The sequence below is a fragment of the Rhinatrema bivittatum genome, chromosome 1, assembly GCF_901001135.1.
Source record: "Rhinatrema bivittatum chromosome 1, aRhiBiv1.1, whole genome shotgun sequence".
Classification (NCBI taxonomy): Eukaryota; Metazoa; Chordata; class Amphibia; order Gymnophiona; family Rhinatrematidae; genus Rhinatrema; species Rhinatrema bivittatum.
In genome coordinates, this window is record NC_042615.1 from 89054347 (window position 1) to 89067404 (window position 13058).

General features: G+C 43.7%; 1 protein-coding gene across 3 annotated transcripts in view; it reads right to left on the reverse strand.

The window, feature by feature from the left end:
* AADAT (aminoadipate aminotransferase) overlaps nt 1-13058 on the reverse strand; it is a 146828-nt gene that overhangs the window by 72088 nt on the left and 61682 nt on the right. For all 3 annotated transcript variants that reach the window (XM_029575044.1, XM_029575132.1, XM_029575215.1), the window contains exons 7-8: nt 9828-9893; nt 1006-1088 (exon numbers count right to left, since the gene is read on the reverse strand). In XM_029575044.1, the coding sequence (XP_029430904.1) occupies nt 1006-1088; nt 9828-9893 (149 nt within the window). The remainder of the gene's footprint in view (nt 1-1005; nt 1089-9827; nt 9894-13058) is intronic.

Sequence of the window (13058 nt, forward strand, 5' to 3'; positions counted from 1 at the left end):
CTAAGTGCACTTAACCTGGATAAATGGCTTTTAAAAATTGCTTCGATAGTATGTTACATTTATTTATTTATTTGAGTTTTGTATACTGTCATTCGGTGTAGCCATCATATGTAACTCCTTTGAAAATTCATTTAATAGATTTGAAAATACAATCTACACATGCTTTTTCCCATTCCCACCCAATGCTCAGCCTGGGAATGCTTCCCTTAAGTGCAGCTCAAAGTACACAGACTGGAGAACACCGTGCATACTTTTAGGCGGGCTCAGGGAAGACAGTTTTCAGGCAGCCAGTTTACATGGGTATATCGCTATCTATCCGCACAAATGACTAAAAATCGCCCTCCCTGTGGCCTATGTACTATATGATGCAGATGCGAATATGTATGTTAAAATGATTGAAACGTGTGTGTTAGGTAATGCTATGGTACAAAGGCCCCATAGAGTGGTGTTAAAGCCCTGAAAGGCAGCCACATACAAAAATAATGTAATTCTATTAATTTTTAACATCAGCACACATAAATTATTTAAATACCATTGTAATGAGCTTATTAGACATTACAGTGGTATTTAGGTAGGTGTGTTTGATTTACCCTGGCTGCATTGCCGAGATTAATTTAACTGCACCTCCTGAGGTGCTATTAACTGGGTTGATGCACAAGGAGTTAAGTACAAGGGGTAGGCAGTGACCTTAGCTCCCCTCCCTTCCCATGAGGTCATCTTCTCCCTGGTCAAACGCAAGTACCCCCTCCAACCCCTTAGCCCAACTCAATACTTCTGCCCTAATAGCCAATCCTACCATTCTCTCAACCCAATACAAGTACCCTCCATGGCCAATTAATACCTTTCAAACCTGTTAGCTCAAAACAAATATGATTTCCTCAATGGCTAATTCCCTACTCTCTCACAAGTATCTTCCAATGACTGATGCCCTCACCTCCCCATAGAATGCCTAAAGATAAAGATGGAATTCAATGGAATCTGCAAATAGCATTGTGAATAGCTTACCCAGAAGAGATAATTTTAGACATGGAGTCAGCCCTGAGGACACGACCATCAACATCCAATGAAAGGAAGCTTGGTATCCAAGGCTTAAATAATAAAAAAAATGAAAAATGTTTAATAATCAGCACTACCACTATCAGGTTCAGTGTTTCCATTTAAATACCTAAACATGAAAAGGCAAAAATGATAATGTCTTTGAGACTGAGAGGGCGATATTCAGAGAGTTGGTGAACGGGTAAGTTATCGGGTAAAGATATTGTTTCTGACTGCTTTTTCCATGTTTACTATGAATTGCTTTGATTATAGATTACCTATTTTTACTATATTTTATTAATGCAACTCCCTGTTTCTTTTAGGTTTTTAATGGGGGTTAGTTTTTATAGTTTTAAAGGTGAATTTTAAAAGTGCGATGTGTGCATAAATTAGGGAATGCATGCACAAGTCAGGCTTATGCGCGCCGACCCAATTTTAAAAGACACCCAGATGCGTGGGTATCTCCCACTGTGTGCACATTTCACTTTCAAAAAGGAGCTTGGTCTGGGTGTTTTGGGGCACGGCCAAGAGATGTGCACGTAAATACTTACGCACACCCAGGTTCTCTGCCACATAAGTTTACTTCTGCTAGGACGGAGGTGTTTAAATGGTCTGGGGTAATTGGGAGACGTGCAAGCTATCAAACCAGAGGGGTCTGGAGGACCTAGCTCTTAACTGGGCAATCTGGTGGATGGACTGGTGAAACTGGCAATGGTGTGGACGCGCACCTGTTATAAAATACCCTGACTTACGCAAAATTGGGATTTGCGCCCTAGGCAGATTCCTTCTTAAAACTGGGCACATGTGTACGCAGATTTGAAAGTTAGCATCACAGTGAGGTCCACATTCAAAAACATTTAGCTGGATAACTCAGAAGTTATCTGTTAAATGGAAATTTGGGCCCTTACCTGGCTATATTCTAACCGGTTAATACGTTAGTCGGCTAGAATTTAGTCGGCTAAGGGGTCGTCCTTAAATGACATTGCACTCTGACGGTGGCTAGGGGGTTACCGCTTTTGTGACGAGGGGATTGAACATATTGTGACACCCACAAAGTCAAATTATTTTGCTATCATAGCAGTAGTGGCATAGTGAGGTTCTCCAGTACCCGGGATCAATGCACTTGTGCACCTCCCTCATTCCTCTCACCAATTTTGGGGGGCCCCCAACCAACTGCACAAACAGAAGGGGGGGGGGGCCATGGCTCAAAACGTTTAGTCACCCCTACTCTGGCCCAAAAAGGACACTTGGGAGCCATATCGCCTTAGGCAAATTATAATGTGTGATGGGGTGGGCTTGACCCTCAGAAAGCCATGAATAAATGGAATTACCATTACAATATAGTAAACCACCCATACCAAAACTGCACCAACTGCCAGCACCTAAACAGTGACAACCCTACCTAATAAATGCAAAGCAAGCCCTAAAATACAAATTACCTCCTATGAGGAAAATGCGCACATTTTTGATTTTGCACGCACATTTACCTGCGCATAAAAGAGGTGGTCTGGGGCGTGCAATTAGTGTAGCTGTGTTTAAAAAAGGATTGGATGAGTTCTTGGAGGAGAAGTCCATTACCTGCTATTAATTAAGTTGACTTAGAAAATAGCCACTGCTTTTACTAACAACGGTAACATGGGATAGTCTTAGTTTTTGGGGCCTTGCCAGGTTCTTATGGCCTGGATTGGCCACTGCTGGAAACAGGATGCTGGGCTTGATGGACCCTTGGTCTGACCCAGTATGGCATGCTCTTATGTTCCACGAAGGAGCCAAGAGGAATGTGTGTAAGTTACTATTTTATAAGAGGTTTATGCAAATAGATTAGATAACTTATTCACACAATTTTATAACTGCTAATTATCTAGAGCAATTGATATAAGATGGGTCTGTTGTTTGGCATTGTTGGGTGGGAGGTTGAGTGAACTGGAGAGAGTTCAGAGTGAAGTACTAGGGGGGATCTCGATGAACTGGAGAAGGACTGGGTGAACTAATGGAGATATTAGCAAATTGTTAATTTCAATTTCGTGTGCATGTTTTAAAATAAACCAACTGTGTATAAAACAGGATTTTATGTGGGCAAGTTATATATATATATATATATATATATATATATATATATATATATATATATATATATATTGGGGCAGATTTTAAAGGCCTACGCGCGTAAATCCAGGTGGATTTACGTGTGTAGGGGGCGATACGCGCACCGGGCCTATTTTCAAAAGGCCCGGCAGCGTGCGTAAATCCCCGGGACGCGCGCAAGTCCCAGGGCTTGAAAACATGGGCGGTCCGGGGGCGTGGCCAGAGGCCTCTCCACGACCGCTGGGCCTGGGGATCGCGAGCTGGCACTCGGCCACTGTGCGCAAGTTACACCTGCCTCTGGCAGGCGTAACTTCGGAAATAAAGCTACTGGGGTTTGTTTTTTTTGGGCTGAGGGGCGGGACAGGTAGGGGAAGGAGGGGAAGGTGGGGGGAGGGAACAGGGAAAGCTAGCTGGTCTCCCCGAGGGCTTGGCGCGCGCAAGGTGCATTAATGTGCACCCCCTTGTGCGCGCTGCCCCCTGATTTTATAACATGCGCTTGGTTGCGCGCGCATGTTATAAATTCGACGTACATTTGTGTGCGCCGGGTAGCGTGCACAAATGTAGGCCGCGCGTGTAGGTTTAAAAATCCAGCCCATTTTTTGTATGGAAACTATATGCGTGTATATTTATAAAAATAGAGGAAAAATATGCTTTCATTGTCCTGCAGATATTCACATGTAACCAAACATGCACATTATCTTGTAAACTTGTTTTTGAATCTGAAGGTGTGATTAGTCTTTATTTATAAGGCCAGATAGGTACTGGGGAAAACCTATGGTATGTTCTAAATTTCGCAATGCCATAAGAACCTGCATCAAATTCTGCATGGAACAGAAGACCACAAAATCCTCATATTCTGTTGCCCTGTGGTAAGAATCTGTGTTTATACACTGAGCTTTGTGGCGAGTGTTAATGCTATATCTTCTATGGTGAATCCCCTCACATACTGGCCTCTACATCCAGACGAAGCTTACACTAGGTTATGCTTCTAAACTATGAGATTGTTGCGTCGGAGGTGGACCCTTGGGCTGAGGTGGGATTGACGCAACCCGTAGGCGAGGACCTACGGGTCCCCACCGTCAACAGGTGGAGTGGGTTGAAGCTACAGGCCGCTGGAGCTTCACCTATACCAGCCCTTGTTCCCCTTGGGTGCCGGAGCCGGCAGAATTTAGGTGGGCCTCGAGGTTAGCTAGAGATGAAAGGTGATTCAGCCCAGAGACAGTAGCTGGTAGATGGCATAGTCCTATCCTGAACTAGATTTGGTACTGGAACTCAGGCGCCAAAGGAACAATGAGGAATTGGAGGCGCTCAAGCAAAGGAAGGCCTAAGCCTTGAAAGTCCACGTCCAGAGGATAGGCGAGAGGAGGCGTCACTGACAGGCTAGGATCAGAGCCGACGGTGAGTGGAAGTTGTGGCAAGCAACGTAGAACTCTGGACACAGGAAAGTCTGTAGTGTAGTCATTCAAAGCAAGGGTCAGGGCATGTAGAAGGCAGGCATGGTCAATCAAGGCAGTGGTCTGGGCACGGAAAAGGCAGGCGTGGTCAAGCGTAGTGGAGGTCCGGGGCTGGAGAGAAGCTGGAGAGTAGTCAGGCGTAGCGGAGGTCCGGGGCTGAAGAGAAGCTGGAGAGTAGTCAGGCGTAGCGGAGGTCCGGGGCTGGAGAGAAGATGAAGAGTAGTGGTCAAATCCAGAGAGTCAGTCCAACACATAGTCAAAACAGGAACAAGGAGAACAGGAACCGGGAACCACAGGAAAACAGGATCACAACGATGAGACGATTCTAGGATCAGCAACGAGTACTCGGATTACGAGGAGACCTGTTGCAAAGGCAACACTATGGAGCGAGGCCTGAGCTTTTTTACGCTGAAGTCTGACGTCAGCATCCAGGTTCCTGCCACGGGCCCTTTAAAAGAATCGATGATAGGCAAGCGCGCGCCTAGGAAGGGGCGCAGCGCTGATGGCGGCATCTCTCCGTGGTCCATGCAGAGAGGCCCGATGAACAGGGACATCTTGGCTGGCAACACTGGGTAGCGTGGCAGGGCCTGAGGCACTGGAGGGAACCAGAGGTCGGAATTGTCGGCCTACCGCCACCAGTGAAGAGGAGCCAAGAGCTGGAGTTTGTCTGAAAAGGTGAGAGGGCCACGCTGCGGGGCTGCCACGGATGGCACGCGTAACAGAGATTAATATTCACATTGCTGGCGAGCAGCAAAAATATCTAGGGAAAGCAAATTTGCTGATCTACAAACAGGGTTTACTAGGTAGGAGAATGGATTAGCCGTTATGCATGGTGAGTTTATTCAGTGGCACAGGAATTCACCCAGCTCCCAGAGCTCAGTAAATACTGAGCATGCGTGAGAGCTCCCACATGCACACACTGCCTCACAAGCTCTTCTGCTCACAGTCTCTTCTGGAGCTTAAGCTTTAATGAGGTACTTTATTCTCCACAGAGATGGATGAGTATTAAGTATGGTTAAATCATCCCAAACTTGCTATCTTCATCAACATGCAGGCACGAATTAGCCATTATGCATGGGACGTCCCAAGCTTAAAGACAACCTGGCTCCACCATGTGGAGAGTGGATTACTGGAAGAACTGCTTTTCCAAAGTTACTGTCACCTTAGGACATGCTGTCTAGACAGCAATGGGATGTGAAGGTATGAACACATGCCCAATTAGCAGCTTTGCAAATGTCTTCAATAGAAGTGGCTCTGAGATGAGCCACTGAAGACACCATGGTTCTCACTTGTTAATCTTTGACAGTCTGTAATCTGTAATCCAGCCAGTGTGTAACAGTGTGCTACACTGTCCACTAGCCAATTGGATAGAGTTAATTTGGAAACTGGTTACCAAATAAATTGTCCCCTGTGAAAGGCACAACCACAAGACAATCATGCACATCCTTTCAAAGGCCATGCACTCACAGCCACGTGAGCTGTCGTTCTCCTGCAGTGTCAAAAGCTTTATAAGCCAAATGGATGAGGTGCTTCTAGCATTCCTCCACTGCTTGGTGGAAATCACCTACTTTGGATCTGCTGAATCTATCAGAAGCTTTTGTTTTTTTAATGCATTTGGGCAAAAACTGCCCCATGTAGACTTAGTGAGCTGTGATCTGGGCACTTGAAATGGACTGGTAGAAAACCTTTTTCCTAGAACATATCCAGTACCTTTGGGTCCTTTCCAGGAAGCATGTTGGAATGCTCATGAGTGTGCTTAGCAAATTTCAGCACTGACTCCACCACTATTGAGTGGTTGGGAAATTGGAGAACCCTAAAACCTGGGGAAACTTGGACCCTGTATTTTAAATCCAGTTTACAGGCATTATATTGGTGTCTACCACATCCTCATCTATAGGTCCTGCAGAATTTTGTATACTTGGATAACTACAGAATCTGCTATTGGTTGAAGGAAATGAAGAAGCCGAAACACATCTGTTCTTGGGCCCTTTTCTTTCCTGATGCTGATGGACGGCATCTTTGCCAGCTTATCCAAGAACTTGTAGTAGCAGAGATCCTCCAGAGAAGTATGTTGAGCCGTCAGGTAAAGGATCTGAAGGAATCCTTGTAAAATCTTTCTCCTCTCCTGATTAAGCCATGACCCCAAGAAGAAGGAGGGTGACTGAAGGTGAGACTTCTGCTATTCTCACTGGGAAATACCTGGTAAGAACTCAGAATGGATAGCGTCAACTCATCTTTTTCCAACTCATGAGGGATTTTTCCCTTGAGGAGAAACCACTCATGGTGAGGACTTATTTCTAACTTCAGAAGTTCTTGTGGAGATGATTGCCCAGGTGTGAGACTTTGGGCAGACCCACTATGTGGGAAAAATTCCTCCATTTTGGACAGGAGAGGTTCCAATTTCCCTCTCTGTTCTCTAGGACTTAAGGAGGCAAAAAAATGACATCTGGGGCCTTGCAGGCTTGGGAACTTTGCACTGGAGACGCAGGAGAGACATCCTCTTCAGAAATCCAGATTAGTTCATCATCATCATTAAGGGCAGTCTATACCACGACAGCTGTGTCTGACGTGGAAGTGGCTGGCTTTAAGGTGTTCTGTGCTGATCGTATCGTCACTTTCCTTTGAACAGCACCCTAGTTCATAGATGACCATGGCTGTACCTGCCATTGAGCACTAACCTATGAGGCTGACCTCTTAAGCTTTTATGCCATAGCACTTTGCTCCAGTATAACTGATGGTGCCTTGGCATGCTGTGCTGAGTAGGACAATTTGAGTGCAACTTGAGTTGTCTTAGAGTGCAAGCTCCATACCAAGGACATCTTCTGCACCATGAAGGTGCAAGAGATCTTCATTGACAAGGATATCTCCTGCCTTGTTGTAGAGGAGGGGCCCATTCTAGAAGAGCCTTATGGTGACAGTGCCAATGTTTTCTATGGCTCCAAGGGGGGGGGGGGGGTGGCCATGAAAAGGGTCCTTCCTATCATTTGGATGCTCTTCTTAATGCATCATCCAGCACCATAGGCTCCTACACCTTGCTAAAACTCTGACCTGAAACTGATCTTGGAACTGGTGCTTTTGGGGGGAGGCCTTCCTGTGCATGCAGGATCTAGATGGGGAGGATTCTTGCCTTAGCTCCCTGCATTGAAAGCCTGATGACACTTTGTTCCTAAACAAAGAGCAGCCCCATGCCAAACCTAGGGTTACCTGCTGGTGCCCTCCCTAAGGCATACTTTGACTTTGAAAATTATCCAAGAAAACTGCCCGCACATTCTTATACCTGAAAATTTGTGCAAGTAGTTTTTCTGAGGTAAAATAAGTGCATAATTTTGAAAATTCTGATGTATGTATGCAAATGTAAGCTATTCCTAAATCCCAATCCTGGGACTGCCTATTCCTACTGTGGTTAAAGTTATATGTGCAGTGGCACTATGTGTGAAAGTTTATCCACATATAGGGAAGACAATTTCTAAAAAAGCTTTACTTTATCTGTGAAAATGACTTTGAAAATTACCATTTTAATCATTTGTTTGACAGAATGAATATGTCTAAGTTGCTACTGTGCCAATAAACCTCAAAGTACTATTATCTCCTTTGATTTCTTCCTTCCATAGTAAGGATACCCACAGCCTTTGCACCAGATCTCAAAGGGAAAGTCCGTGTCTAGGTAAATGTACCCACAGTGATTGGCCCCAGATTTTTCAGAGTATTTTTTCCCTGCAAAGCAATGGGCCAGATTTTTAAACCTACGCGCGTGCAGGAGCGGGTTTTCGGGGCTACACGCGTAACCCTTTGAAAATCCGCCCCAATGTGTGTAGTTTTGCAAATACATTGTTGCCTCCCTCAACCTAACCCCGCCTCTGAACCCAGGTAACTTTGCCACTCACTGGCTACTGAAAATTGTAATAAAAAATAGAAAAAGTAGCGGAACAGAATGGGGACTGATCCGCAGAAAAAGCATGTGCAGAACTCTGTTGGTACTTTTTCACAGGAAAACTTCTATGGGGTAAGTATACTTTTATTTTCCTTTTGAAAACTGGTGCAAACCCCCTAAATATACATACACAGTGGACCCATTTTTGAAAATTGCTCCTTTAGGCAAAAGTTTTGCTGCATAAATTTGTGGGATGTCATGAGCAAATGTTGCACTTCACTTACTTTTTTGGCCAGGTCTTTGGGAAACTTCAGTGGCAGGAGGGAATTGGTTTTTCTCCTGCCAGCTTTGGCACCAAAACTAAATTGGTGCCAGGAAAAATGTGACCCGAACGTGTTAAGCATGTGGAAAGTATAATGCCAGATTTTCCACATTCGTTTGAGATAAGAACATATGAACATAAGAACATAAGAACATGCCATACTGGGTCAGACCAAGGGTCCATCAAGCCCAGCATCCCGTTTCCAACAATGGCCAATCCAGGCCATAAGAACCTGGCAAGTACCCAAAAACTTAGTATTGGCTTAGTATTTATTTTGACCCTTGATCTATAGTTAATTGTGCACTATGTTCTAGAATTATCATATAGTATTTTTATGTTTGATCTCATTTAAATAATTGTTCTGTTCTTTTTAAAACTTACTGATACAATTTCAAAATACGCCTACCACATTAAGTATGCTCTTAATTTTAAGAGGTTACTTAAGCAAACCTACTTTGCGTATTTCCGATAGGACTTTGCCAGCTTTAACACGCATATGTAAGCAGATTTTAAAACATGCTCATGAGGGACATTCCCAGTTTTTCCAATCGGTCCACTAGTTTGCCCAGTCAATCTCAAGGTCATTCAGATCCCTCTGGATCTTCATCCTGTATGCTCCCTAGTTGAACTGGACCCCTCACCTTGTTGTGTAGGCCCAAAAACGCGAGATCTGCAGACTTGCTCCTCATCAGGAGCAGTAGAAAGTTATGCGGCTAACAAGCAGCCACGCACTGCGACTTTCGGTTTTAAACTAGCGAGTTACTTATGTAACAGTTGGCCCCGCCCTGGAATGTCCATGCCCCACCCCTTTTCCGCCCCCTTACTTTTTGCTCACACATGTGTATATACGCACATAATTTACGGCTTTTAAAATCCACATTGCTCACACACAGCCCACGTGCATAAATTTGTGGGCTATCATGTGAGCATTTTAGCACGAGCAATGCTTTTATTGATCCCTTTGAATATATGATTTAAAAGTCTTCATAATTTTTTAGGTTTAAAATGGGACACTTTATATTATCTTATCAGATACACATAAGTAAATATATAGGTTTACCTTTTCAAACTGGAGAAAATAATATGGATCATCTTCTATTATAAGGAGGTCATAGTCTCGTGCAATCTGAAAAGAAAGTCAAACCAAACTACTGCAAATATAAACATGTCTTTGAAAAACTGGTTTTTCAGCATTTTTCCATTTTTCACAGCTGTACAATAGAAGATTTGCCAAAAGATAGCATGTTATCAGAATTTAGAAAGGGTAATTATTTATCTGCATCCTAATACTAAGGACTCACATGACCTATTTTATTCCTAGTAAGGAGAGTCTTTGTCAGAACATTCACTACGTTTTCATATAATTAGAAATCCTGGGTATGAAACTTCTCTACATGATTTTATCTGGTTCGCATTGGATGCAACCTTGGTTAGAACAATTCAGGCTCTAGAATTTGGCAGGGCAAGGCCTAGGTAAAATGGAATACCACCGCCACCAACTCAGACTGGCATGCTGTGGTCTGAATGTTTTTTTTGTATGGAAAAATAACATATTTTGCTTGTCTTATGTTTAGGGCAACTCCAATAAGTTCTAATTTGTAGTGAAGGGCTAGAATGGGCTTGGAAGAATTGATCACAAACCCCTGTGATTCTGAATGCCTGGTGATAAAATATAAAATCTCATCATGTCTATTTAAAAGGTGTCCTTGCCTTGCCAAACATCTAGCTAGGGAAAGATACACATTCTCAGGAGCACCTGTTGATTGATGTGGGAATCAGAAATTGCCTACTCCATGGAACATTATCTTTGATGAACTCTAAAAGGCAATAATCCAGAGGGAGCAGAGAATTACAAGTCATATGGATCTTTTAGATAAAGTTGTAGGACTAGGGGTGATGATTTGAAGCTCTAAGGGGATAGACTCAGGAACAACATTAGGAAATATTTTTTCATAAAAAGCATGAAATGCCCTCCCAGAAGAGAAGTTGGAGATAAAAACGGTAAAGGAATTAAAAGGCATGGGATAAATACAGAGGATGCCTACTAAAGAAAGGATGTTGCTGAAGAAGCAGGGTAGCATGTATAGAGAGGCACTTACAAAGTTTTACACCTAGCTGGGCATACTGGATAGACCATTTTAGTCTTTCCTTGCTATCATTTACTATGTAACTATGCTGAAGTTGAGATTTCAATCTAGATCGTAGGAGGATATGGTTAAGAATACTGGTTTGTGTTCAAGTTCTGGCATGCCATATGGGACACATACAAGACTTAAATAATTTCTTAAGCCATATTGTCCTTTCTAACAAAATACAGAACCTGGGGAACCCTGTCAGAAGGGATAACCTACGGGTTTATTTATTTTCCCATCTATCTAGCACTGCTTGGCTGGCCATGTTTGAAAGCTACCTGGATGAGATTCTTACATTTTCTGAGGAAGCGATACCACCAGACATGAACGTGTACTATCTTCCTTTGGCCAGCTGTTCAGCGGTGGCAACAAAAGACAAATGGAGAGGGCAGGCTTTCATTGAACAAACTGGGTCTTGCCCAATTCCTAGAAATCTCCACCTGTGGAGGAGATAAGCCAGGCAAACCTGATAATCCCCTGTTTTTGAAACCCAAAAAGACAGAACCTCAGGTGTTTCTTCATAATAAAGATGTCCCCTTTTTGAGCCCTAAAACACATATACTTTCAGATGTTTGCAGGGCTTCTCAGGTGAGATATAAAAAGATGTTCTGTTCTGTACCAGGAAATTTTCTCTCTAGGTGCAGAATAATTTTTTAAATTCCCCTGCAAATGCTTAGCTAAAAAGCAAGGGAACAGTTAAGTATTTTCAGAATGTGAATATTTAAGGGACAATTTTCCAACTGCCCACATTGTATGAAAAGTAAGCAGATACTTTCTCTTGGAAAAATGCCCATGAACAAAGAACATGCACACACATGCACGTCCTTTAACTGTGGGTGCTTTTGAAAATACAAAAAGCATGCGCACAATTTCAATCCTTATCTTTTAGTCAGAGAGGAATGAGCTAACATGTGCCATTAAGATTTGCATGAGAATGAAGGAAACCAGAATCAATGGAATAGAAAATATCTAGAATTGCAGAAAATGTCCCCAGTCTGTCCGGGAGGAGGACACAATCTTACCCCATCCAGCCTTGGCTGAATGCTAAGAGGTCTATATTCAAAGAGTTTTGTTCTGGTAACTTTTTAGTTACCAGAACAAACCTTGCCCCAACTCTAGCTGGCTGCATTTTACCTGGGAAAAATGTAGCAGGGTGGTATGTGGGAGGGTGGTGGATATTCCAGGGCAGATTTTAAAGTCAGCCATGCAGTGCTGCCCAGCTAAACTTACCTGGAAAAGTCTGGTTGGAAAAACCGCTTTCTCCTGGCTAACCTCAGGCGAGTATATTCAGTGGCAGCCTTGCTTGGGTTAATTCCTGCTGAATTCCTTGCCCGGAGTTAGCCGGGTACATTCCTGCTCTCCATGCTGCTGAATGTGGAGCTCCAAGTGCTGGGAGGCCTTCCTAGTGCCGACACTTCATATGCAGCCCGAGCAGGAGAAAGTAAGTCCCTGTCCTCCTCTTCTTGGGATAAAGGAAGATTTAGAGGTTCTGGGGGGGTCCAAAGGCAGCTGGGGGTTGGGAAGTCATGGGGCATGTCTTTTCTTTTTTAATAGGGCAAGCGAAAGGGAGTGGTGGTAGTGCCAGCCTTTGGGTCCGGCACACTGGGCAGTCACCGTCAGGCTGGTCTGGAGCAGGGAACCTATTTTCACCCACGGTGCCATTTGCCCTAGAGAAGGCCCTGTGTGTGTGTGTGTGTGTGTGTTTGGGGAGGGGGGATTTGCAGTCACCAGCATCTTTTAAAATTTTTAATGAAAGCAGGGAATTCGGAGGGGAAATGGTGTTTGGCATATTTCGTTTTATTTAATACCTGGAGGGAATCGGGGTGCTGAACATTTTATTTTTTGGCTGGCCAGATTTGGGCCTGCTTTTGCAGCACCTAGGTTTGGTCAGCCAAGTTATGCAGCTGGAGCTGAAAATCACTGCTAGCTCCCTTGTTTTATCTCCCCAACCTAGCCCTGTCCTCAGTTCCATCCATAATGTGACTGGCTAAAGTTAGCCACCAAGTGATATTTAGGGGCTAAACCTATCCAGTTAGACCAGTCAGTTTTCCAAAGCTTTGATCTAGCTGGCTACGTCTTTACTTATAAAAAAAATCATAGGCAAAAACCTCTATCGCTGATGTTGATATGATTTTTATGAATCCAATAAGGTTTTTAAG